This window comes from Mesoplodon mirus (genome assembly GCF_964341445.2).
Source record: "Mesoplodon mirus genome assembly, chromosome: 6".
NCBI classification, from domain to species: Eukaryota; Metazoa; Chordata; class Mammalia; order Artiodactyla; family Ziphiidae; genus Mesoplodon; species Mesoplodon mirus.
In genome coordinates this window covers 81958851-81986382 of record NC_138982.1, presented here as the reverse complement: position 1 = coordinate 81986382, position 27532 = coordinate 81958851, and the positions used below count along the sequence as shown (strand labels likewise).

General features: G+C 43.7%; 1 protein-coding gene across 1 annotated transcript; it reads left to right on the top strand.

The window, feature by feature from the left end:
* Nucleotides 1-5393: 5393 nt before the first annotated feature.
* UPK1B (uroplakin 1B) lies at nucleotides 5394-27532 on the top strand. Its single transcript, XM_082625748.1, has 7 exons — nucleotides 5394-5424; nucleotides 15521-15620; nucleotides 16671-16871; nucleotides 19463-19537; nucleotides 20218-20340; nucleotides 22483-22662; nucleotides 27103-27532. The coding sequence occupies exons 2-7, from the start codon at nucleotides 15552-15554 to the stop codon at nucleotides 27244-27246; spliced, it is 792 nt and encodes a 263-aa protein (XP_082481874.1). The 5' UTR covers nucleotides 5394-5424; nucleotides 15521-15551; the 3' UTR covers nucleotides 27247-27532.

The window sequence follows — 27532 nt, the reverse complement described above, 5'->3', positions numbered from 1 at the left end:
CAACCTATTCACTGTTCTTCAAAAGCTGGTGGCCAGGGAAAGAAAAAGAAATTTCTGGGGGGAAAGCAGAGAAACACAGCTGTATTTGTAAGAAGACAAAGGTCTACAATTCTTACTCTTACCCTTACATCCAGACAGCGTTGCTTCATCTTTATTTGGACTTCTAACCAGGAAGTAGTGAGAATGAGTGAGGGGGCCAGCTGACTCCTGACAGAGGTGCCATTTCAGAGCTAGATTCCCAAATGGGACTTGGACCCAAGCCCTGGAGTCTTCTAACATAATTGGTCAGGCCAAGAAGGAGACAGCTATGGGGACTGAGAAGGAACAACCAGAGAAATGGAAGCACAAAGAGAATATGGTATGATGGAAGCCAGAAGAGAAAAGCAGTATGAGAAAGATGGCGTCATCAGCGGCATCATCTGCTGCTGAGCGGCTGAGTAAAATGAAGACAAAGGAGAGTCCACTGTTGTTTATGAAACAGAAGCAGACTCACAGACATAGAAAACAAACTTACGGTTACCAAAGAGGAAAGGGGGCTTAGGGATAAATTGGAAATTTGGGTTTGCGGATACACACTGCTATATATAAATAAACAACAAGGGCCTACTGCGTAGCACAGGGAACAATACTCAATATCTTGTAGTAACCTATAATGGAACAGAATCTGAAAAAGTATATGCATATAACTGCATCACTTTGCTGTACACCTGAAACACTGTAAATAAACTGTATTTCAATAAAAATTAATAAATAAAAATAAATTTTATATTTAAAAAAACAAAAAGACGAGTCCTCTGCATTTGGCAAAATAGAGGTTGTAACTTGCCAAGCAGTTTCAATGGCTTGGTAAGAACGGAGGCAAGGTTGAATTTAGTTGAAGATTAACAGTGTCCAATAGATCAAAACAAACTAATTGACTAGGAAAAGTATACTCATTCCACATACTGAGACCAGAGATAATGTTCTCCCTTGGGACCTCTCAGACCCAACGTGTAAGACTGTACACAACATCCTCAATACCTCTGCAATAAACACAGCAAGTTTCATAGACTTGCCTCCTAATATCAGACATCAGAGATAATATAGAGGCTTTTCTTCATTGGGTAAAAAACTGGACTAACTGGTTATTTTATTGGAATATTATTCCATATAATAGTTCCTTATAATAACCATAAATGGTTATGAAATGGGCTAAAGTCCCTTCGTAAGAGTCTATTAATACTGGTATGTCCTTTTCCAGGGAAAGGGTTAGACTTGCTTTTTGAAGTCATTTTTTGGTGACCATCATCTAAATAATATGAACAAAGTGAAGCGTTCATCGTCTACAGGAGCTGAAGAGAAAATGAGAACGTCAATTAACTTGAACAAAAGGGTTGCTGAGTTAGAGACCATTAGTGGTCAGAAAGCCTGAATTTAAATATTTCAGTAAAATTTGCAAAGAGAGTCAAGACTTGCTGGAGAAAAAGCCATTTTTAGCAGCACTAGAGAATCGTGCAGACCTGGGCCCTGCAGGCTCACCGTTCTAAGGTTTGGCTCAGTTGTTTTTTTTTTTTTTTTTTTTTTTTTTTCGGGTACGCGGGCCTCTCACTGACGTGGCCTCTCCCATTGCGGAGCACAGGCTCCGGACACGCAGGCTCAGCGGCCATGGCTCACGGGCCCAGCCGCTCCGCAGCATGTGGGATCTTCCCGGACCGGGGCATGAACCCGTGTCCCCTGCATCGGCAGGCGGACTCTTAACCACTGCGCCACCAGGGAAGCCCTCAGTTGTTTTTTTAATATAGAAGCTGAGCTTTAATAACATTTAAAAAGTTACACTGATTGTCTAACTACACTCAAACAGTATATCCTAGTAGTTAAGAGTACAGGCTGTGAGGACAGACCAACCAAAGGCTTTCCCTCTAAATAGCTCTGTAACCATGGGCAAGTTATTCTCCCCTAACCTCCAGCCCCCTCATCTATAAAGCGGGGCTTAGTAATAGTATATACTTCACAGTGAAGAGGAAATATGACAATGCCTGGGACCTTTAGTAAGTACTGAAAACATGGTAGACAACATCATGGTTTGGAGAAGTCTTTCTTTCCCCTGAAATTGGTGATTAGAGCAAAAGGCTTTATATAACCCACATTCTTATTTCAAAGAACTTCCAGATATGGGGCCAGTCTCTTTCCCACCCAGTTTACACTACAGCTCCCTCCCTCCCCCATTAAAAAGTGGATTTTGGGCTTCCCTGGTGGCTCAGTGGTTGAGAGTCCGCCTGCCGATGCAGGGGACGCGGGTTCGTGCCCCGGTCCGGGAAGATCCCACATGCCGCGGAGCGGCTGGGCCCGTGAGCCATGGCCGCTGAGCCTGCGCGTCCGGAGCCTGTGCTCCGCAAAGGGAGAGGCCACAACAGTGAGAGGCCCGCGTACCGCAAAAAAAAAAAAAAAAAAAAAAAGTGGATTTTAAGTGAGGGGTCTGTTTAAGGAGTGCAGTGTTTGTGAATAGAAACATTCCAGTGGTTCTTTGTTCCACAGATGGGAGAGAAGCCCCATGAGGGTTGGAAATTTTGAGGGTGTGTATAGGACCAACATCTGGTAGTCCAGTTAGAAATCACATTCGTCACCAGACTTGTTAAACTGCCTTGGAACTACCACAGAGAAGGAATAGCAATGCAGGGTGATGGGGCAGTGGTATGGCCAGGCAGAGACTGGGCACACATACCTCCCTTTAATTCCAGGTTCCTGCGGTGCACTGAAGATGGATCCAGTTTGCGAACTGGGGTCCTGGAGTGTAGGTGAGACTGGCAACTGGCTGCAAACCAGTGAAGGGGGCAGAGCATCCTCTGGTGCTTAGGGGAGCCGTTTAGGGTTGGGCGAGCATCGTCATCAGCTAGACCTGTACAGTCTCCCCTGTCTACACTGAGGCTGCTGGCAGTGAGCCAGATGGTGGATGGTGGTAAGGACCAAGAGGAAGGGACCGCAGCCTCTCCCAGCCCAGTCACTTAAGACAACATCACTTCACTCTCAGAGGAATGTATACGGGGAATCTGAAGGGGGAGTACCTGGGAGATACCCCCCCATCTCCTCCCCATATCCTCCCAAACCACTGGAGTCTCAAGTCTAAATTGTAATGATAGGAAGAAACTATCTAAGTCTTTCTAACTGAACTGAGATTTTTAGTAATGAGAATTCACTGATGAGCTTTGGGATGGGGTTAAAAATAGTTAAGGGAGCCACCGAGCCAGAGGGAAGGAGAGATTAGCAGAACACAGTTAGAAAGCACTTACAGTACTGGAAAAATAAACCAGTCATACTTACACATTCAGGACCTGAAATGCCTCATCTAATCACTTACAGATATTGTCTGAAAATTAATCTTCCTTTTCCTAGCTAGTCTCTGGTTTCTTGTTATGGGTTTTGTGTTCACGTTATCTATTTTGAAAAGATTCATGTTTATTTTCTCCCCACATAATCCTAGTAATAGAACATAAAATGCCTAAGATATGAATGGAAACATACGTCCTCGTCTGCATCTTTGCTACTTTACCATAAAATTTCCAAAAGAACACGTTTTTAATAATTTACCTATTTCTCTGTAACATAGGTCGTTTGTAAACATATGAACTACAAAAAATGTCATCCACATCGCATCATCCAGATATAACCCTGTTGATATTTAATTTCTTCCTAACTTTTAAATTCATATATACATATATACACTTTAAAAAAAAATAAAAGCGTGACAAATTGTACACACTATTTTGTAACCCGCTTTTTTCACTTGTAGCACTTAGAAGAGTGTCTGGCACATCATAAGTTCTAGATAAATAGTTATATAAATAAATAGTGAATATAATAACTGAACATATTTCCATGTCATGAAGTATTTTTCTTTTTTTTAAACATTTTTATTGGAGTATAATTGCTTTACAATGTTGTGTTAGTTTCTGTTGTACAACAAAGTGAATCAGCTATATGTATATATATATCCCCATATCCCCTCCTTCTTGCATCTCCCTCTCACCCTCCTTATCTCACCCCTCTAGGTGGTCACAAAGCACTAAGCTGATCTCCCCATGGGATGCAGCTGCTCATGAAGTATTTTTCTGTGGCTTCATTTTTTTCATCACAATTGCATTGGATTCCACTGTGTGAATATTGCTATCTCTAACCAGGCCCTGCAGAGCTGAGGAGGAATAAGGCATGTGATGGACACAGAGATGTCCCGTGCAGGCCCCCTCAAGGGGGAACATGCTGCCCAGCTGCTGGGAGTACTGGCATCTCCAGCCTCCACTACCAGCCCCTTTCAGGGATTGCTTTAGCTACAAGCACCTTCCCAGGGCAACCCACATCTAAGGACTGATTATAGAGGGGCCCAAGGCAGAGCGACTGTGATAGGGCATCCTCCTCTAGAGTTTCCTGGGGCTGTCCCCCCCCACAATAGCAGCTCAACTTCCCTCTCTGCCCACCTATTTCTTCCCTCTTCCTTCCATGGGTGTTTACTCGCTAATAACTATACTGCACACTGTACTCTGTCTGAGAGTCAGTTCCTGAAAAACCTAACCTGTTACAGGGATGGTCCTGACCCATGAGAACTCCCGAAGTCTATTCATTAAGGCACTCAGTAAATCCTGACATTACTGCCAGGACCCATGGCTCATGCCAGGCTAAATAAACTGTGATGCACGTATCCGTGATGTGTTATGCAGCCATTGAAAGAAACGTTTGTTTTGTTTAGACGTTGTTAGTGCCGTTATGACACATGGCGGCTCCAGAGGGAAGAAGGAAAGAAAAAGGAAGGGAAGAGAGGGAGGGGAGAAATTAGTTGAATAACATCAGATGATTACTTGAGCCCTCTCTCTATCTCGCAATCTCTTTGTTTCCAGATCTCTTGCCCTTTATTAGGCTTTGGACCAACTCAGTGGGAGCATTTACTTGGGCAAGTACTATCCCTGTAAATGTAGAGTCTGCAAGATATAGAAACTGAAATTAGACATGACCCTGGACTCATAAATGTGTACCAGCATGCCTGTGAAGAATTGGGACAGTGGATAGACCTTTTAATGCACAAGAGCAGAATTAAGCATTAAATCATGCTAATAGAAACAAATCCAATCAAAATCAAAACAAAAGCCCTGAGTGTGTGTTCGAGGAAGCCCAGACCTATGAGGAATCCAGAAGGTGCTTCCATCTGTCAGAGCCACACATTCCAAAGTAGCAGAAATCTACTGGCTAAAAGTTTCCTGTTACTTCCGGTCTCAGAGAGGCAGGCTCAGGCAGCATCGGGCTAAGCCCACGTGAGATGCCTTCTCCCAATCACATACCACCCTCCCCTGGTCCCAGAGGTTCAAAGGATTGGTACAGGGTAGAAAAGCACCTCAGGCCAGAGCAGTGTGCAGAGTGGGCCGGCACAGTACCAGGAGGAGGAAGAGGGGGAGAGGGCAGGTGAGTAGACCCATTCCACTGGGCAGGGAAGATAACTCATTCTTAGGGGTTGCCTTGCTTTCCTGGGAGGCAGATGAGCTGTCTGAAAGGGAGAGGGGAAGAAGTTCATTTCCTGATGAACAGAGTCTATCATTTTTGTAATTTAGGATACTGTGACTGTTCTGTTCTCTTTAAACTGTACAAACTGCTTTCTTAACCCCTTTGATATTGTCCAGTTCTCAGAACTGAGATAAAGTTCTTCCAGGGGGTGTTATTCACCCATCCTGATTTGCACCTGACATTTCCACCTCTTCACAGAAAGACCAAGAAAAACCCAAGGACCCTGGGAAAACCTCTGTCTCCTGATTAAATCTCAGACAGACACCTTTGAGGACCTCCAGTTTCCATGTAGAGTTAAAAAAGCAAAAGGAAAATTAGCCTAGCAGAGAGAAAGTTTCTTAAAGTTCTTGTCAGAAATCATTTGGTCCTGTCTACTCGTAATGGGATTTGTGAGGCAATTTACTCATGTTTCTTCTCGGCAAACAGCTCTGCTTAATAAATGTTGAAATAGGTCAACAAATTAGCTTTTATCTACACAATGTTATTTTTACACAACTTATTTTTACTCTTCACCAGTTGGTGTTTCCACCAGGATTTGCACATTGTATTTTTTGGTTCTAACAACATTTCTACACATAATACAGATTAAGTTTCAAATAATAATAGTATCATTTTGTTTATGTTTATGAGCTTAAAACCCCACTTATAACTAGATTTAAAGATATTTATGACATTTTGGATTTTTATGAATTTTAATATCTTTTTTTAAATTAAAGATAATGTTTATTGATCACTTTTGCCTGAATAGAATCACCAAGCATAAGAAGAACTCACTTAGATTTTATAAATATATTTTTTTAAGTTATATATATAACTTGGGTCGTATAGTTTTCAAACCTTATAAAAAAATGTTTGGCTTTTTTTTTTATTAATCTTTCTCAATGAGGAGAAAATTTCCTTATGTTTCTTTCTACTACAACAGACTATTTTTGCTTTCTGCAACAATGGGCTTAAAAATCAACTCACCTATATATTTTTTAACTATCTGGAAAGAATCATAGACTTGTAAGTACACAGGGGATCTTAGACATCATCTAGTCAAGAAAAACAAATGAACACTCAGAATTTCTTTTGACCTCTCCTGCTTACATTCTTTCGAAGAGCAAACACTGATCAGCCCCAGAATATGCTTCCCCTTGATGCTGAAATCTGAGCCTCATGGCCATGAAGGCTACCCACACCCCTGATGCGTCACTGTTCCCTAACTGGAGCAGAGACCAAATTCATGAGGAGGTGTCTTAATCTCACCTGCCCCAAGGAATCTCCATGGTACTCCTGCCCTGGGGCTGGGCATCCCACTGGCATTGCCCACACCCGAGGTCCTCACTTGGCTGAGAATGCCTGAGCCATTGCTTACATCTTAGTCCATGACTTCAGGTGGGTGAGTGACTCAGCTCAGCACAGTAAGCACCAGGGATCTAAAGCAGTGCTGTCTACAAAGACGGAAATGTTCTACATTCGGCTATTGAGCACTTGAAATGTGGCTAGTGCAACTCAAGGATTGAATTTTTTATTTTATTTAATTGAATTAATTTGAATTTAAATAGCTACAAGCCTCTACTAGTCACCACACTGGTCAGAGCAGGTTTAGAGCTGTAAAGCAAGAAAAACTAATGGATGCCGTGGGCCATGGGGGTCATGGCCATGGGAAAAAGCTCCTCCTTTCATCATTCCCACAGCCTCATCATACCCTAAGTGTAAGCAGACCAGCAATTGCGCTGATCTAATCTCCACAGCCATCTTTATCCCCATCTCTGAGTCATACAAGTGTCTAATCTTGTTCTGGGTTTCAGAATCTGGGCTAAGGCAATAGCCTATTATCTGTTTCATCCTCTCTTATTTCTCCTTTTTTTTTTTTTCTTTTTTTTTGTCAATCCAAATTTCACTAATAGGAGCTAAAGTGTGAGGTGTGGTTTGTGTGTTCTCTGGTCCAACAAACTTGGGTGAGGAAAAGAGGTAATGAACTTGAAAAACTGATCTCATGCTTGATGAGTGAGTCTCACTTCTTTTCCTCCTGCTTTGAAAATTGGTTTGTTTAGTGAGCAATGGTGTTTAGACCTATTCAATGTGTCTGGAAACATCAACACTGTAGGGATGAAAAATTTTTAGAAGAAAACAAACTGAATGAAGACACAAGAAAAATACATAAAGAAAACTCCAGCCTTGCAAAAATCTGTACTCCTCAGAGCAAAGGAGCTCCCTGGATGTTGTGCAATTTGAATAAATCATCATGGTGCCAGGCCACTGGGCAGTCTTCCACAGGGTGGGGCTCACAGGAGCTATTCCTGTGTGTGGAAAACATTTTGAGGTGAACTGTGCACTTTCAGGCAAGGACAATGTCATCTCTGAAAGGGGACAGCTGCTACTCGATCCTCTGCGTGCTACCAATCCCATTTTTTAAAATTCACCCCATCCCATCCACTTCCTTTCTAGCCCTCCCAAATAACAACAACAAAAAAAAAAGAAAAAGAAAAAAATCAAATATATATGAGGGAAGAACTGCTTTGGAATAACACAGAAAAGTTTCAGTAAACCCCATATTTGAAAAGCTCATCCATACTGGGTGCTAAAAAGGAAGGGGGGAAGGGCAGATACACCATATGATCAGGAGTCAGTCTCTACTCACAGCCCCAAGCCCCCAAATCATGGGTTAGGAAGTTCATCTGTTCATCTCTTCTCTCTCCTCAGGCCTCTTTCCCTCTCAGGGTGTCTTCCCTCTCCCTTTGGAAATACAAGAACGGTTTCTACTGAAATCATTCACCATGAGGCATTGACATCGATGGCTCATGAGGCTCACGGTGCCTCTCTTATATGTATTTGCATTTTAACCAGGAGCAAAGGAGTGATTCTTGAGTTGTGGGAATCTGGACATTAGAGTGAAGAGTGAAGAACGCTTTGAATGGAGGTTGAGGGTAGAAGGTTCTCACCTTGTCAACTTTGTTTATGTGACTCCCCTGCTGGCTAAACTTGTAAGGAAAAAGGGCAGGGCATTGGGAGTATCTCTTAATTTTAAAGAAACATAAAGGGAGGTGGTATCTCCCTACCTTAAAAAGAAGAAAGATCAGCAACAAATTCAATACAAAGGACTGGTTTAAGAGTCAGGAGATCAGGACTGAAATTTTGACCCTGAAAATGACACATTGATGATCTTGAACAAGTCACTTTCCCTCCCAGAGCTTTGGTTTCCTTGTCTGCACCATGACGGAGGTGACTATGAAGCCTCTCGGTTTGCAGCCAGAGCTGATATTCAATCACGCTATGAAAGGGCACATGGTCAATAATGGCCCTGGGATAAATGACATCCTAATTTCTCCCTAATCACATACCTTCTCAGTAAGACAAAACCTACTAGGAGTGTAGTCACTGACTTTTAAGTGTGTCACTCAGCAAGTAATTTGAAGTTTATAATTTTTGTTTCTTTACTGCAATTATTTGTCAAATGACTTTTTAAAGTGTACAGCAATCTATTCCTTTGTGGGTTCAGAATTAACTTATTAACAAACTTGGGTAAAGAAAAGAAGTAACAAAAAAAGAAAGAAAAAGAAAAACGGTAATGAGGTGTCAGGTTAGATTGCCATGGCAGAGGCCAGTAGGGAAGAAAAGCCACACACGCACACATACACACACACACACACACACACACACACACACACACACACACACACATCCACCAAACAGGACCCAGCATGGGCTCCCTTGGAGAGCTGTTTGCTTGGGGCAAGAGAGGTAGGTAGAGAAGGAAGGATAATTCTGGGCAAAGGTAGTTGGGGAAAGAAAATGTTTTTTAGCTGAGCTTCAGAAGGTGGTAAAGAGTTCAAGAAGAAGAAATGAGAGACCACTCAGAGAAGCAGAAGAAGGTAAGTAGCTGGCCATTTGGAGCCTGGTTGGTACTGATTGAATATAAGCCGAGGACTTTGTACTTTATCTCTTTGATTGTCCAGCCTCCCCTCCAGGGGCCAGAAAGAGAAAAAAATGATTGGGTCTGGACAAATACTGTAGATACAGGGAAAGGGAAGTCATTAGTCTGTCTCTAAGAGCTGAAAAGCCAAAAAGTTCTCAAATTTAAGTGCAACAGAGTAGGAGAGGAGACATTTGGATTTGGAGAGATTGGTTAGCAGGAGAGAATGGGTGGACAAGTAAAGCCATCTGGCACCAGGAAGCAAAAAGGAGCCTATGGCTGAGCTTGTGGTGGAGCAGGGGCTCTGGAGGGCTCTCCTTTGAACTGAGGCTGTAGGGAGCACCTGGGTCTTTGTTGTGGCATGCTGGCTTCTCATTGCAGTGGCTTCCCTTGTTGTGGAGCACGGGCTCTAGGCACGGCTTCAGTAGTTGTGGCGCGTGGGCTCTACAGCACAGGCTTGGTAGTTGTGGCACACGGGCTTACTTGCTCCGTGGCATGTGGGATATTCCTGGACCAGGGCTTGAACCCGTGTCCCCTGCATTGGCAGCGGATTCTTAACCACTGCACCACCAGGGAAGTCCCATCATACAGTATTTGTCTTTCTCTGTCTGACTTATTTCACTTAGCATAATACCCTCCAAGTCCATCCATGTCATTGCAAATGGCAAAATTCTATCCTTTTTTATGGCTGAGTAGTATTCTATTGTATATATATACCACATCTTTATATCCGTTCATCTGTTGATGGACACTTAGGTTGCTTCCATATCTCAGCGATTATAAGTAATGCTGCTGTGAACATTGAGGTGCATTTACCTTTTTGAATTAGTGGGGCTTTTTTTTTCAGATATATACCCAGGAGTGAAATTGCTGTGTCATATGGTAGCTCTATTTTCAGTTTTTTGAGAAACCTTTCCACAGTGGCTGTACCAATTTACATTCCCAATGTGGTTCTGTTTTAAAACAAAATTAAATCACTAGTTTTAGATGCCTTCATCATTCACTATTTGTTCTGGTCTGTCTGCTTCAACAAACTGAGGCAAAGGTAAAGAAAATGAATATTGGTTGGGTAACTTAATATTGTGTTAGAACTTCACACATATTCTCATGTACTTTTCATAGTAACCCTTTTAGTTAAGTATTACAATACCCATTTAGAGATAAAGCTCTACAAGATTAAGTAATTACCAAAGGCCACAAAACTTCTAAGTGGTGGAGCTAAGATTCAAACCTAGATTTGTCCAAAGCCCATCCTCTTTCTACTTCACCATACTCTAACCTGTTCTGCAATAAAGGTCTAGGCAAATAATTCACTCATATGTTCTTCTCATTCAAATATACATTTTTAAAATTTACTTCATCTGCCTTTTTACTGAGTAAAATAATTTATTGAGTGCCTACCACATGTAAAGTGCTGTGCCACTTTGGACTGAAAAAGACAAATAAAACAGGGTCCCAGGGCCTTCTTCTGCTTTGGAAACTCTTGCAGTAAAGTGCAGGAAGCCCTTCATAGGTTGATAACAGGAGGAAATAATGCACAAGGGGAGCAGAACAGAGTCCTCTCTGAGTAATTTCTGTGTCAGGGGGGAAGTAGCCCCAGTACAGAGGAGGAACCTCAAGGGTCATCTCTGCATCACCTCATAGTCTGGACCAGAGGCTCCAGAGCTGGCCAAAGCCTAGGTATGAGGCCCAATGGCAGTGTTAACTGTTCAGGAATGCTGGTGCAATGTGCAGAGGGCCCCTGCCATAGGGACCTGCTCTTTGGTACCTGACTCTGGCCATACCCCAAGCACAACTGGGAAGCTTTTTTCCCTCGCCCAAAGAGCTTTCCCCCCCTCCCCCGGCCAATGAATCCTTCCATGGAAAATAAAAAGGGGCACAGATGGGAGATGGGTAAGGCTTTCAGCGCCCTCCAAAAGAGCAGCCCTTGAGTAGGGAACAGGAGGAAGGTGAAAGAGTTTGCTTCACCTCAACCTAGACGCCTTTGACTGTGGTATCAGTAACCATTAAAACCTCCCTCCTAGGCCCCAGGGGTCACTGGTACATAAAGCAAAGCCACAGCCCAGTAGCCTGCCCTTCCTAAATATTCCTCTAGTTATTATTCATAATTTCTCATGCTTGTAAATGATCTTGGTGTTTACCAATCACTTCGACATCTTTTATCTCAGTGATCACAACAATCCCATCAACAAGTTGTGTTTTACCCATTTTATAAATGAGGAAATAGACACTGAGTGGCATTGCCAAGGTTATACTGTAAGGACTGGGCAAGACTGGGTTTGAACCTTGGCTTTCTAACACCAAGTCCAGTGTAGGACATTAAGTGACACTGTTAGACCACAGCTAGTAGACCACCCTGCGAGCTGCCAGAAGCCTACACTTGGCTGTCTAACTGCCACCCCTCTTGACGTTTGTGGCTGTTTGGGGGATGCAATAAATATTTTAGGTCTTCTAGACAACAACCTAGTCAACTACAAGTGGCCGAGGAGAGGCTATGAAATGCTGGCTCTCACATTAACCTGCACAGTTGTACCTCTTCTAAGAATTTTGTTCCCAAGGGGTGCGTGAGAAAGCTGCAGGTCTGGGATACATCTAGACAGATTTTCTGGAACAACGTGTGGGTGCAGCTCTGGGTTTGGGGCAAATGTGCAAATATGAGTGCAGTGTTGAGGGGCTAAGGAGGCAAGAACTTAGAGAAGTGAGTGAAGAGAGGCCCAGTGATTCTGACCTTTGCAAAGGCAGGATCACCTGAGCAGGGAAAAGTGGTACCTACTTTCTCTGCTCCAGAGTTGGTGAGGAAACAAGCCAGGTGTTTCTTTTTCTACTGAAAGTATTAGCCATATGGCAGGTCTTTACAAACTGCAGTGTTAACTAAATGATCTGGGTTTGAGTCTCCGCTTTTGCATTATCTAGCAACGTGCCTTGGGCAAAGCAATTAATCCCTTTAAGCCTCATTTTCTGCATCTGCAGAATGGCAAGAAAACAGATTCTCCCCTAGATCCTCCAGTAGGAGGACAGCTCTGCTGACACCTGGATCTTAGCCCCATGGGACTCATTTCATGCTTCTGACCACCAGAACTGTAAGATAATTCCCTGTGTGTTGTTTGAAGTCACTAAGTTTGTGGTAATCTGTTATAACAGCAATAAGAAACCAGGACAGATTTTGGTAAAAATACCCATCTCTTAGGTCTGTTGAGAGGATGAACACAGAGTGCCAGCGTGTGCTGAGGACATTAAATGACAGCTTTCACCATCACTTTATTTTGTGCCATTATCTAAGTTATTATGCACCCCTGAAGGAGGAGAAGGAACGCATAGTGGAAAAGGAGAAACATCTAGTGAGCAGCCACTTCAGCATTCTGTGCCCATCCACACAGTCCTGCCTTCCTAAATCAGATGCCCCTCCCTGGCATCTCCTACCTCATGCTTGTCTAGATTTCTTCACTTTACTCTCCTTTTTCCTCAAACCAAGTTCCCACCTGTCTCCTTCCTTCTTTTTTCCCACTCTGGTCTGCCTTTCCCCACCCTAATTCTGGCTTGCAATTCTCCCACAGAGTATTCATATGTCTCTTCCCCTTTTTAAAAACTCTGTGTGGCAGAGTCATCTTTGGGAAAGTATGCATCCTTACGGGATATATTTGGGTCACTGGGGCCAGCTCTCTTGTTCAGGGTCCTGTCAGCTCCTTCTAGACCAATAAAACCCTCTTTCTTTGGTGACCTACCTGCCTTCTTCCTTTTTCTCCGTAGCCCTATTTTCCTCCTTTATTTTACAGTGTACAGTCATTTTTGTTGTGCATCCATGTTGCTACAATCACACTTTAAATTCCTTGAAAGAACAAATTGTCTTCTTTCTGTTCTTTAAGCCCAGCTAATGACCATAAATAGGCTGCTATCTGCAAATGGGTCCTAATTGGTACTGGGTGATAATGGGGCTGCTTTTGGCCTCTTTTGCCCTTTACTCTCTCTATGTACTCGTGTTGTCTGAACTTCTACCTTTCATGGCCTATTTATCTGTGTCTCTAGTTTAGACAGTAACCCAACTGGTCAGGAGCAGTATCTGTGCATTCCAGTGAGGAACTTTATAATGTGGCTGATCCAGCTACGTGAGTAAGGCTCCCCTTTGGGGGAGGTTGTGTGTTAACTCCTTCGGGGCGCTCAGGCTCCACTCTGTCTAGTGTGCAACAATCTTGGGAAAGAATGAATGACATTTCTAAGCCTGAAAGGACATTTCCAAGCGGAAAGAAATGAATGGCATTTCTAAGCAGAAGCTACGGCAGAGGGATCTTGTAACAATGGCCCCATTTCTTCTATTCACTTGGCAAACACTGATGGACTACACCACGTGCCCAGTTCCGGGCCAGAAAACACTCATAAATTTCAACTCCAGTTCCCACCACTGCCCAGGTGAACAGGTAAGGGAAAATATTTAGAGATGTTTAAGATTACTTGGAAGGTTGTGAATACTTACTTTAGACTGTAATAATGAAGTTACAATTTAGCAAGGTCTGAGTCGAATAGAAGGCTTCCCTCCCACGCACACCGGGACCTCAGCCAAACTGGCTAGTGTGTTATCTCCTGGGCTCCTTACTCTTCTAAGCCTCTACTGCCTGACCTTTCCTTTCCTTCTACCTGGAATGTCACCCCCATCTTCCTCCCACTCCCACCCACCTCTTCTTGACCCATCAAAACCATATATACTCTGCACGCCTGACCTCTTCCCTCCTCAGAACTCCCACGATACTTAGGGTCTTATTAGACGCATTATAATGATTTGGGAACACAGCTTCCCTACTAAAGCCTGAAATTCTAGAATACAACAATCTCTCTTACATATCTTTTACAGTACGCGGGCCTCTCACTATTGTGGCCTCTCCTGTTGCGGAGCACAGGCTCTGGATGCGCAGGCTCAGCAGCCATGGCTCACGGGCCCAGTCGCTCCGCGGCATGTGGGATCTTCCCGGACCGGGGCATGAACCCGCTTCCCCTGCATCGGCAGGTGGACTCTCAACAACTGCGCCACCAGGGAAGCCCTCTCTTACATATCTTTGTATCCCTCAAAATGCAAGTTGTGTCATATAACCCATTTTGATTTAGAGCCTGAGTGCATGAAGTGGATAGTTAATTTAATTAACAAAACACTGAGAGATGTGGATGACTTATCTCAAGGTAATTCAAGGGCAAAGGCCAAAATAATTCACCCAAACACTTACCCTGTATTCCTTCCAGAGAATCCTCAGGGAGGGAGAGACCCACTTTTTAAAGTGCCAGACACAGCGCTAAGCCTTGTAAATAATTTCTGGGAGCCAGCATGGGCTGGGGAGAAGCACTTGGGCTCTGGAGTCACGCAGACCAAGACCTCCAGCCCAGCTCTTCCACTTACTGGTTGTATGACCCCAGGGAACTTAATTTACCAATTTAAGCTTTAGTTGCCTCATCTGCAAACTCGAGCCTCCTCACCCTTTTTCTTCTTCTACCTAATTAGGTTATGAGAATGACCTGTGTGTATGTAAATTACCTAGTAGAGTGGCACAGAGAAGGAACTAACGTTAGCCCCTCTTTCTCTCCTCGCCCCCCCCCTTATGTGACAGGGTATTTTTCATTTGCCAACTATATTTGAAGATAACAAAACATTCTGAAAATGATGGGTTTTAACCGCTGCCCAGAGTCCGTATGGGAACCAGTTGCCCACTCTGCCCATAGGTTTATCCTTTGGGCTTCCGTTTGCCATGACCAAGGGCAGGAAGAGCCATACCAGGGACCTTCAGTGTGTTTCATCACCACCTCCGGTCTGCCCTCGGTGACTATGGGGCCTCAGTTCATCACTCAGAAGGATGCAGTCTGTATGTTCCATACCCTAAAGAACTCCTGAAAGCTGGTGATCAGACTCAGGCTGGCTTTACTTTTTTTTTCTCCTTTATAAAATTACTGTGATCACTGAACTGAATAACCAAACTTCTCCCATGGCTAAATGATCACATGACTTGGTTTGGGTGCTCTGGAACACGAGAAGGCAGTGCACAGTGGTGTGACTTAGTTCTGCTATGGAACTCGCAGCAGCAGTCTTTATCCCCTGCTCCTAATGAGTTGTGATCTTCTCAGCTGTGTCCTCAGCTTGTGGGAAACCGTGAAGATGGCCAAAGATGACTCCACTGTTCGGTGCTTCCAGGGCCTGCTGATTTTTGGAAATGTGATTATTGGTGTAAGTAATGAGTATTTTCCAGGAAATTCTGCTCTTCCTGTAATTATGATTTTAGATCAATCGAAAGTGAGAGTTTAAAGGGAAATAATGATATAATGACTGGTTCCCTACATCTTTTCTTCCTTTTAAGCAGTGTGTTAGTAAAACATACTAACTAGAAGTTAACTATATAAATAATACTATATAACTATGTAATATATCAAAAGACCATTTGGGGAAAAAAAAGAGAGATTTCCCTCCCAACTTTAAAACACAAGAATCTAAAAGCAGCCATGCTAACCACAGTCAGTGTCCAAGCACTCTGAACACACACGCTTTGGTGTGTCGTTCCTATCCCTCCTTGGTTTGATTTCCACAGCCTCCACTGTTAAGGTTGTCGGGGACAGATGTTTGCATCTTCCTGTGCTGGTCACACGGGGTGTGGGGGGGAGCAGTACTGGGATGTAAGAGTAACTCAGAGGCCAGGCTGCGTGGGCACCATGTGGTGAGAACACTTAGGAGTCAGGATCTCTGGCTCTGGGCCCAGCCCTGACTATGACTCTGCATGACTCCGGACAGCTCATTGCCTTTCAGGGCCAAGATCCTTCATCTATGAAATCCAGGGGGCAGGAAAGATAACCACCAAGGTTCCTTCCAGCTCTAACGTTCCATGGTTCTCTGGCACAGAGAACATGACCAGGACCAGTTTTAATATTACAATCCAGGAATTTGGACAGTGGGCAGTGGGAATGGGAGTGAGAGATTATCTTCGTACAAGAAGTCATCGTTTGAGTGGTTCATGCCCCAGGGGTTTTATAGACGGTTTGAAATTGTCTGGGTCTCCTCCCAAAGAGCGAGAAGATAGAGCGAAATGTGGAAGGAGGCATGAAACCAATACGTAGGATGGAAGGAGCTGTTTGATTTCCTGGCAATGAGGAGTTTAAGTCAGTGGCTTAAAACCTATGCAGGGGACAGAGTTAGTCTCTCTTACCACCATGCCCCTACTCCTCTATCCCTTTCCCAGTGCTGCTCTCATGGCCTCCAGCCTGACAGAACCCCCTCTGCCCCCAGATGTGCGGCATCGCCCTGACTGCAGAGTGCATCTTCTTTGTATCCGACCAACACAGCCTCTACCCGCTGCTTGAAGCCACTGACAATGATGACATCTACGGGGCAGCCTGGATTGGCATGTTTGTCGGCATCTGCCTCTTCTGCCTGTCTGTCCTGGGCATTGTAGGCATCATGAAGTCCAACAGGAAACTTCTTCTGGTGGTAAGACCTTAAAACTCTCTACACTTCTCTCCTGGACCAATTTTGATGGATTGTTTCTTCTTCCCTCAGCACAGTGCTTTGGTTTTCAGTGGGGTAGGTGGGAGCACACAGTGCCAGGTGAGGAGGGAGTAGAGAGGAAGAACCTCCCTGCCGTGAAGATTACCCAAGTGGGGTCAAAGATGCTCTCCTCTATTGGAAGTCCAGAAGGGTCCAGCACAGAGAAGCTGAAGGGGAGACACCTGGGCGTCACGTGTTGAGTATTTTCCAGATCTTTGCTTCTCTGACTGGTGTCTGCATGGGCCCAACAGAAACAGCCAGGAGCTACACAGGCCAAAGGAGAGACAGTGAGAACTCGATAATTAGACTTTTTCTCTTGAGAGTAAGTAGTTTAAACTATTGTTTTAATAGTAATCAAGTGTTGATATATTAGGATATAAATCACAAAATAGGCACGAATTTTTAAGAGAAAGCACAAGCTTTTGTAGACATTTTTGAGCTCAAGGCTGGTGATGCTGTGGGATGGCCTACACTTCCCATTTCATGCATTCCCTCTGCTTTTTAGGGACCCTAGAAACCCATGATGGGCAACATGTAGAGAACAGCTGCAGCTCCCACCTGCCTCTGGAGGCTCTAACTCTGTGCACCCATGGGGAAGTTTCTGCCCCAAACCTCAGACAGCAGGTTGTGCCCTGCCTTTGCAGATGGGAGCAAATTTGCAGCCAGCCGGGCTAAGAACCCTCGGTGTTGGGTCTAAACTTCTACTCCCTTCCCCCGTGCTCAGGACAGCAGTTTCTCGCCCTGTAATGGGGCCCCATCCCCACTCCCACCTGAAATAACTCTCCTAGCCAAAGGCTGCAGGACCTGAGTTCCACCTTCATGGAACGAGTCCAGCAAGCTAAGGTGCTTGTTGGTTGGCTTTTCCTGTGAACTAACATCATCCTGGTACCTAGGGAATGTAGAATGTTTACATTCTCTGGGTCTTTAGTGTGAGTCAGTTCAGGGCAAAAGAACCCACGTTTTCAGGGTGGGGTTAAGGAATGCAGGGAAAGGTAAAGGAGAGGCAGGTGTCCTTAGAGACGAGCTTCAGCTGCATCCCAGCCTCACTCTGGGCCAGTCATGTGTGTCTCACACAGCCGGGAACATCCTTCACCATGCCTGGCAAAGAGACGGAGCAGCGCGCCCTCCACGCGGCTGGAGGAGAGAACACCTACACCCTGTGCTGCCTTTCTGGAGCGTCTCTAAGGGGCTTCTGAGCCTCTTTAAAGGGAGCCAGCAAAGCTCTCGACAAAGAGCAAGGCAGCCGCTCATACAGAAGGGGGCAATGTTCTGAGGCCTCTGAAGGGGCTCCTGCTGTTAACTGAGAGTTAACAGTAGCCAAAGCCTTTTTCTGGGCGGAATGGTTAGGGCAGCAGAGGGTGCCGCTCTGAGAACCGCCCCTGCCCAGGGAGGGAGATCCGTTTGCCCTGCGCTCCTCCGCTAACACGGCCGCAGCGCCCCTTCCGCAGAAGAACCCAAGCCCCATAAGCGTATGTGCAAGGCTGAGGACAACAAAGACAGGACTCTTGCAAATAGTCCCCGTCCCAGCTTCGGAGAACATTTGTCCTTCAGATATTTGCCAGCCATAAACAGGGGCAGTGTGTTGTGGAGCCATCACGTGTGCATGCGCACCCTACCACACACACACGCGCGCACACACACACACACACACACACACACAGAGAGCAACAAAACACACGATGCGCTGTTTCACTCAACTGACCTGATGCAACTGGAGTGGGAGTGAGTGAGAGAAGATGCCGGTGAAGAGCTGTGTACTTGGAGGCTGCCTTCTCCTCTCCGGTAAGACTGGACGTCGCCAAGAAGGAAGACGGATTTTTTTTTTTTTTTTTTTTTTCTGTTCGCGGGCCTCTCACTGTTGTGGCCTCTCCCGCTGCGGAGCACAGGCTCCGGACGCGCAGGCTCAGCGTCCATGGCTCACGGGCCCAGCCGCTCCACGGCATGTGGGATCTTCCCAGATCGGGGCACGAACCCATGTCCCCTGCATCGGCAGGCGGACTCTCAACCACTGCGCCACCAGGGAAGCCCGAAGACGGATATTAAACGCAGCCCTATTCATCTTTGACCTCGGTAATCCTCAATTCTCAGTAAACCATAAAGAAAATGTCTCCCAATGAGAGGGGAGTTATGGGGCTCTACATAGTGTGTAATACACTGATTCTCTTGCCAGCCATTGGACGAACACACACACACACACACACACACACACACACACCAGTTCATTCTCTTTTATGTTTTCCCCAGTTAAGATGGAAATGCAGGGTACTGAACTGAGAAAGCTTTGTATTCAATAGTCATTTGTTCTCTGGGGAAAGGAGAAGAGTTGATCTGATTAGCACCTAGCACCAAGTCTGGCGCTAAGCAGCTGATCAACGAGGGTTTGTTGAATAATTATGTAAATGATCAGATAATTATATTTAGGTGAATGTGCTGCAGAAAACCTAACAGTTATTTGTAAAAACAAAACAAAACAAAACAAAAAACTCTGTTTGGAGGTAGATGTAATTCTTGTATTCCATTTGTTTCCCTTCCAGTATTTCATTCTGATGTTTATTGTATATGGCTTTGAAGTGGCATCTTGTATCACAGCAGCAACACAACGAGACTTTGTGAGTACAACCTCAAAAGACAGAGCAGAAATGACCATATGAATCATCATTACCATCATAACACTATAATAACTGACACATATTAAGCCCTTACCCTATGCCAGGCATTGTAATATGCATATTAATAATAAATATATAATTTTTCTCCTCATAGTAACCCTATGAAATAGGTGTTCATTTTATAAATAAAAATAAAATGAGACTTAAAAAATAAAGTAACGTCCAAGGTTACGCAGCTGGTAAGTGAAAGTGGGATCCTGAATCCAGGCCGTGTGATTCCCAGGGCCCAAGCTTGCACCGCCATGCTCTTCACTACTCTGCCACAGCCACTGGCCTTCCACTGGGATGAGCAGTAATCCACCATATCTGAGACATCCTCCCATTCAGCATCCTGCTTTCTCTCCTTTTTTCCATTCCCTGGCCTAGGCCACCCCACAATGCCTGTCTATCCTTATCTCATTGGAATTTCTTTGGCGATGGGGGTCTTCTCCCTACAAGGGGGACTTCGGCCACCCAGAGCAGCCTTACCCCCACCCCCAGCCCTACTCAGTGACTCTGAGCTCAGTTTTACTCCAGGAGACAATGTTCAGGGACCCCAGCAACATGCCGAGCAAATCACTTTGCCTCCTTGAGGATTATTGTGCTAACTCTTCCTCTTGTGTTGCCTCCTCCCATAATAGTTCACACCCAACCTCTTCCTGAAGCAGATGCTGGAGAGGTACCAAAACAACAGTCCTCCAAACAATGATGACCAGTGGAAAAACCATGGAGTCACCAAGACCTGGGACAGGCTCATGCTCCAGGTAATGCCTGCAGTCCTGGGGAGATGCCATTTGGTACCTAAACCAGTATCCAAGGGCATATGGATGGTTAGGAATGAAGTTAAAGTGTGGGGACCACTGCCTCCAAGGGGGCTTCCTTCACAAAGAGACTTGACATAGGCAAGTTCCTCTATTCTTCTCATTTACTGGCAGGGACTAAGGGGTGTACACATGACTCAGTGGGACCCCTAGATCTATATTTTATTTTAAGCCATGATGTTGATTAGCTTCCATTTATAGGAGTAATGACATAGGTAAAGAAATTTAGTAAAGAAATTTAGATTAATCACACACTCTGCCTCTTAGAACTCAAGCATCACTTAACACTAAAAAAATGTTGCCTCCACCCCACAATGAACTCAAGTGGCAATTATTGTCTGTTTTGCTTATTTAGTACCTTTTCACACCTGTGAGCTAGTCCTGTTAGGGACCAGAGGCTATGACTTGATTTGATCACCTGTTTTTCTCTACTGGCAATCGTAACCTTATATCCACATTTACCTCAAATACCATCAAAGTACAAGTCTTGGGCTTCCCTGGTGGCGCAGTGGTTGAGAGTCCGCCTGCCGATGCAGGGGACACGGGTTCGTGCCCCGGTCCGGGAAGATCCCACGTGCCATGGAGCGGCTGGGCCCGTGAGCCATGGCCACTGAGCCTGCATGTCCGGAGCCTGTGCTCCACAACGGGAGAGGCCACAACAGTGAAAGGCCCATGTACCGCAAAAAAAAAAAAAAAAAAAAAAAGTACAAGTCTTTCAGAATACCCACTCTCACCCCTACACTGCCATAAGTATGTGAATTCTTATCCCTGCATAAGCCCTCGTGTGACCCAACTCTTCCATGCCCCCCCACACCCTCCCCACCCAACCACCTATGTTTGCCAGTCCATCATCAGCAAAGCCCCTTATAGCCTCCACCCCTTCTTTGAACTCTCTCTTTACCTTCTGTCTTCTAAAATTTCCTTCATTTAGTCTAATATTCCTGTTCTATAGTTTTTTAGCCCATTAGGACCTCCAATCTATTGGCCACTTTTTCACTTCCTATCACTCTTCTAAGTCAAGTATTTTTTTTTCCCACTATGTTAGCAAAGAACTAAGCTTTTCAAATGAAAATGTGAATGCTCACACATTTGAAAATCCACTTACCAACTTTTTAAAGCCCAGTCTGAAATAAGTCTGATTCAGACTTAACCATTTCCCCCCAAAATGCTCAGGTCAAATTACAGAATGATTATTTTCTTTGGTGAGATATTTTCCATAATCCAGTGGCAAAACAGGACATGCTTTTAAGATAGTTGCTTTATCACCAAGTTTGCTGAATATATTTATCTTAAAAGTTGAGAGATGCTGTAGTTTTTATTTCTTCCCTTGAAACATTTTAGCAGAATTTATAAAATGGAAGGAAAGTGATGTGAATTGTGTTTTATCCCCTATCCTCAATTCTACCCAGAGTAATATGAGATATGTGTTAAGTGATCTTCCTTTCCTATGTAGAGGCATAACCATGTGCCACTAGGTTTTGGTTTTTTTTTCTAGTTTATTTTCCCCCATTATAAAAATAATACATAATTGCTCCAGAAAATGTTAAAAATACAGAAAAGTAAAACAAAAAGAATTACTCATGATTTCTTCACCACAAAAATTTTAATTTTCTGATTCTCAATTTGCTCATATGTAACATGAGAATAATTATAACTCTCTCACATTATTGTATCAAGATATTAGTACTAATAATGAATAACATTTTTTTAAGGGTTTACTATGGGCCAGGCATTGTGCTAAACGTGTTAAATAAATGTATTGATTAATTTATTCCTCACACAGCTCTGTGAGGTAGGTATTATATTTGTCCCAATTCAGTTAAGGAAAATGAGGTTTAGAAAGTTTAACTCGTCAAAGGCTACAGAGCTCATTAATGGCTAGTAAGGTAATATATGTAAAAATATTTTGCAAACTCTACAATGTAATACCTTAAAAGCACCTTCAGCTCTCATTAGGGGATTTTTAGTAAACGTAAAATACGGTATAATTTCCATATCTTCTTTCTCCATAAAGTCTCAATTGCCACCTTGATGGCTCTAGCAAGGATTATGGAAGAGTATTTTGTTTCTCTCATATACTGACAGGACAACTGCTGTGGTGTAAATGGACCATCAGACTGGCAGAAATACACCTCTGCTTTCCGGACTGAGAATAACGATGCCGACTACCCCTGGCCTCGTCAGTGCTGTGTTATGAACAACCTTAAAGAACCTCTCAACCTGGAGGCCTGCAAACTAGGGGTACCTGGCTACTATCACAATCAGGTGAGTCCTTGCTTCTCCCAAGACCTGCCAGGAGGTTTTTCTGCTCTTTATGAAGAAAATACTGGTTAACTGTAGGTAATAGTCTCTCACTAAGGAATTCTGCATCCTTTTTCCTAAACCTCATGTTAACTATTTCCTTCTCTGTTAGTAAAATGTAAGTGCTAATCTAGGGCTGATCTGGGAAAATTCACATTTTAATAAATGAACAGAACGCGAGAATTGCAATAGCAGTATCCAATTTTGTTTAAATGAACACTATTTGTATAATGTATCGAATTAGTATTTTGAAAAATATTTATATCAAAGATTTGCTCTATTTTTGCAAAATGTAAATTGAAAGGGATGATATACAAAAGGAATGTTTTGCCAGTTCCAAAGCAATGGCAATTGCTGAGGGTAGATGCAGTAATGGTACACCCATCCGCCTCATTCAGTGGTAATGTAGGATAGTCTTAATAAAATATTAGATTGGTGATTTGGGTAGAAGCTAATTCACATACAAGTGGTTTTTGAAAAAGTGTTTCCAGCCTGATGAGAATGATATGATGATCATGAAAACAAACATCAATTGAGTACTTATCAAATGCCAGGCACTGCTCCAAGTACAATATAGATATTAATTCATTTAAGGCTCAGTGGGTAGTGCCACTTTGATCCTTATTTTACAGAAGAGGAACTGAGATACAGAGATGCTAATAATTGCCTTGCCCAAGGTCATGCAGCTGGTAAGTGGAAGAGTCAGGATTCAAATGCTAGCAGCCTGGCTCCAGAGCCCAGACTCTAAGCCAAGAAAGAACTTGGTAATAATCCCAAAAAGCCCTGAAGAGAATCCTCATACACTTGAAGTCAGCCTCTGAAATGCTTACACTGCTGTGCATTACCACTTTGAGGAAAGCTAGTTGTGTGCCAGTACATTAAATAATTGAGAAATGCCAGACTCTTTGGTCTTGCAGGAAATAATACAAAATGCATTTTCAGAATGAATGACATGGCACTGCTGGTCATCATGCCACCCCTGGAAGGGTGGCTGGACTAGGATTGGTTGCATTAATCCGGAAAATGACATGGGAGTGATATAGATTATTTTGCAGAGTTGTTCAGAGCAACCCTCATTTAGCCTTTTAGCAACATTGTTTTGGTATCATTTCAATTAGTTATATTCAGACTGCTAAAAAAATTAAATTTATTGCCTATAATCACAATATGCAATATAACAATCACTTTGAGGAATGATAAACTGTTTTTAACATTTCAACCTTGGAACTAGTCCATGCAGACGTATCTTGACTGGATTGTAATTCCATACAAACTGTATCATATCTTTGAAAGAGAGCAAAAAGGATGTTTGCCATCAGATGATTGGTTTATTTCACAGCCACACTATTTTCCCTCACACATAGAACATTCTAGTAATAAGGGACACTTTTGTCACATCCTCCCTAACAGTCCTTGGCCTCACCACCTCCTCTACCCACTAGCTATACCACAACTACAAAGTCATGTCACTGAGCAGTACTCCCACACCAAATTCCTGCATCTTGAAATTCCTCTCTGTCCCTCACTTCCTGTGCTCCTACTTTCTCAATCTCACTCATTCTTCACCCCTGACATAATCTCTTATTTACTCATCCTTCCTGCTTCTCCCTACCCTGGTCTCCCAGATTCCCACACACCACCATTCTCTCCGAGTTACAGGTCCTGCTAATTCTCCTATAATAATCCTTTTCTACAAAGCAAAGTACCTCATATACTTTACTTCTATTATTGCAGTTGATACCTTGAAATATAATTATTTGTTTGCAAGCCTATTTTTTCTATGAGTCTCCTTGAGGACCATGCATCCTTCAATTCTGTATCTTCAGTACTTAGCATAATGCCTGGCACAAAGCAGGCATCAATAAATGTTTGGTGGGTGGGCAAATGAAGAGGTGAATTTTTCACATCCACATTGTAGCTTTGTGAGATCTGCAAAGCACAAAGAAAGGCTAACAAAATTAGGGAAGTTGTCACAAGTGTAGTAATAATAGAAACCCACCAAATGTCACATAGCATGTCAGACGCAAATATATACGTTCTTACATCATGGTTCATCTGCCCCCAAAATGCTGTGTGCAAATTCTGATCACTACACCTCAAGAGCATTATGATGGAACTCAGGAAGATCAAGGTAAGCACCACTACAACGAGAAAAAAGCATCATGAAAGGCACTAAAGGAGAAGAGGTGAAAAACTGGGGCTTTTGTCTGTGAGCTTCGTGAGGGCAACACCCACTTCTGCCTTGTCACAGCTGAATGCCCTGCCCAGCGCCTGGCACCTGGCATAAGTGGGTTTTCATACATATTATTGGACAAATGACCACTTCCCAGGATTGTTAGGGGGATCAAATGAGTGATGGATATAGGAGTGTTTGTGAACCATCAAGTGTGTCACAAATAATATCATTGTAATTGTTACTTCTTATCACATTCCATTCATCCTAATCAGGTGCCTGCTTTGTGCCAGGCACTTGTTCTGAGTTCTAGAGATTCAACAATGAACAAGATAAAATCCCTGCCCTCGTAGAGCTTGCACTGTAGTATGGGAGACAGACCACAAACAAGTTACCAAACCAATACACAATAAATTCCAGGTAGTGATAAGTGCCATGAGCAGAAATAAAGCAGGATATAGAAAATGATGGAGGGAAAGGTATTTTTCTCTATGGTTGTCAGGAAAGGCTTTATTAAGATGATATTTGCACAGAGTTCTGAATTAAGTGAGGAAAGGAGACCCTCACTTAAAAAAGATTGAAGAAGAGAGTTCTGAAAAAAGGAAGCAGCAAGTGCAAAGGCCCTGAGGTGGAGGCCCTTAGCTTTTTGGAGGAACATCCAGGCAATCCGTATGGCTAGGCTGGAACAAGTGAAGGAAGAGTAGGAGGCAAGCATGAATCTAGATTTTGTAGGGCCTGAAGCTTATCAGATTTGTGGGGAGGGGTTCTCCTCAGGAAAAACAGTTTAAACTGCACATGCAAAACTAGGTACAGGACTTTGAAATGGTCTTGCAAGGAAGCAGCCCTGAGCCCAGGCTCATTAGCTTTGCAGTGAAACAACCTCCTCTGGTGGCGGCTGTGGTCACAGAGAGAGGCAGGGCCACATCATACAGCACCTCGTAGCCATTGTGAAGACTTAGAATTTCATATTAAGGGTGGTGGGAAACCTTCAGAGGGTCTTGAGAAGGGAGGTGAAGTGATCTGACATGTTTTACAAGGACCCCTCTGGCATTGTACAAAGACTAGTAGGGCACCGTGGGTGGGTTCGGGCCTCAGAGAAACCAGCCAGGAGGAGATTGTAGGAATCCTGAAGTGAGGCCGTGGTGGACCAAGGTGTAGCAGGAAGTAATAAGTGTTTGGATTTGAGATATATTTTAAACCCAAAAGTGTTTGCTTAAGAGAAAAACAGTTAAGGAACAATTCCAAGATTTTTCATTTGAGCAGCTAGGTGAGTGGGGGAGTCAGGTAGATGGAGAGGTGTAAATGGGGGAGAAATCAAGGCGTATATAGCAAAGGCAGGACTTGCAAGTGGATGAACCAGGGACGGGGGCAGCGTTAGAAAGGATAGAACTTCAAGTGGCTACCTGGGGACCCTGGGCGGGGCCTAGACTTCAAGGTCAGCCTTTCTAAAACATTTCTCTCTGGATCTCAGTGTTCATAAAACCAGCCTGGTCATGGCATGTCCTAGGCATTCCTGTGATTCCAAGGGCTTTAGTGGAGGTCGCTCAGATGGCAGGTCTAGCCCATACGTGTGTATCACTCCAGTACTTTGCATAGAGACTAGAACAGAATGTGCTACGTATAAAACTTACCAGATTATGGCATGCATGAATGAATGACCCGATGAATAAAGAATGATTCACTCTCTCTCACGCACCCCGTGGCTCTTCTAGAATCCTATAAAGATATGTTGAAATATGATGTCAAATGAGAATTTAGAAAGCATGGTATAGGAGGAGTTCCTTTAATGATTAAAAAATAAAGCCTCTAATTTTCACTAACTGGAAGCACTTTTATTGAAAAACAAATCAAAAAGTGACCCTGCCCTCAAACAAATCACCAATAAAATCTTTGGAGAGAGGAAAAAAACTCAAATTTTATTAAGAATACTTTACATTGCCACATATTCAACATGAGAAAAATGTTATGCTAAAATAGCAGCACCTCAGTTAGTTAGACTGAATGAAAAAAAAACACAGATAAATATGATATAGAATAGTTCTTCATCAGGATTATTCCTATTTCTTCAGTACAGCACAGTTAATACCTAGTTGTCCACAGGAATGTAGAAATAGCCTGGTTATGTTAAACTGGATTTTGGGGTGGCATTGATTCAAATCAGCTTCCCACCCATCTCTTACATCTTTTTTCTGGTCCCTTTCATGTGGATATGGAATCGCCCACTCCTCCAGGGCTGCTATGAACTGATCTCTGGACCAATGAACCGACATGCCTGGGGGGTTGCGTGGTTTGGATTTGCCATTCTCTGTTGGACTGTGAGTATTTCCCATCACATGTTTCATTTCTGGGAGGATAGTGATAAGGAGAGACCTTGAGATTGCCCCTGGTTAACCCAAGCACACTAGACTGAGCAGAAACAAAAGCTCAGACCTGAAGGCTAGTCAGGAAGCTGCTGGCACCAGGGCAAGGACAGTGGATTCCCTTGGGAGGTAGGGCGTGAACTTCCCCTACCAACCAGATCCTCCTCTGGCTGACTGGGTTGCACTTGTGTGCTCCTCCATCTCTCCAGATCTCATAAATTCATTTCAAGTAGATATCAAAGACTGTCATCTCTCTAGATGCCTCCTCTAACCTGCCTCCCTCCTTCCAAAGAGCTGCCTT

What these genes read in the sequence shown, in the direction of transcription:
- UPK1B (XM_082625748.1), top strand. Translation starts at nt 15,552, where the DNA reads ATGGCCAAAGATGACTCCACTGTTCGGTGCTTCCAGGGCCTGCTGATT. An exon ending in ACAGGAAACTTCTTCTGGTG is followed by an intron (nt 16,872 to 19,462) that starts GTAAGACCTTAA and finishes TTTCCCTTCCAG; the next exon opens with TATTTCATTCTGATGTTTAT. An exon ending in GGGACAGGCTCATGCTCCAG is followed by an intron (nt 20,341 to 22,482) that starts GTAATGCCTGCA and finishes ATATACTGACAG; the next exon opens with GACAACTGCTGTGGTGTAAA.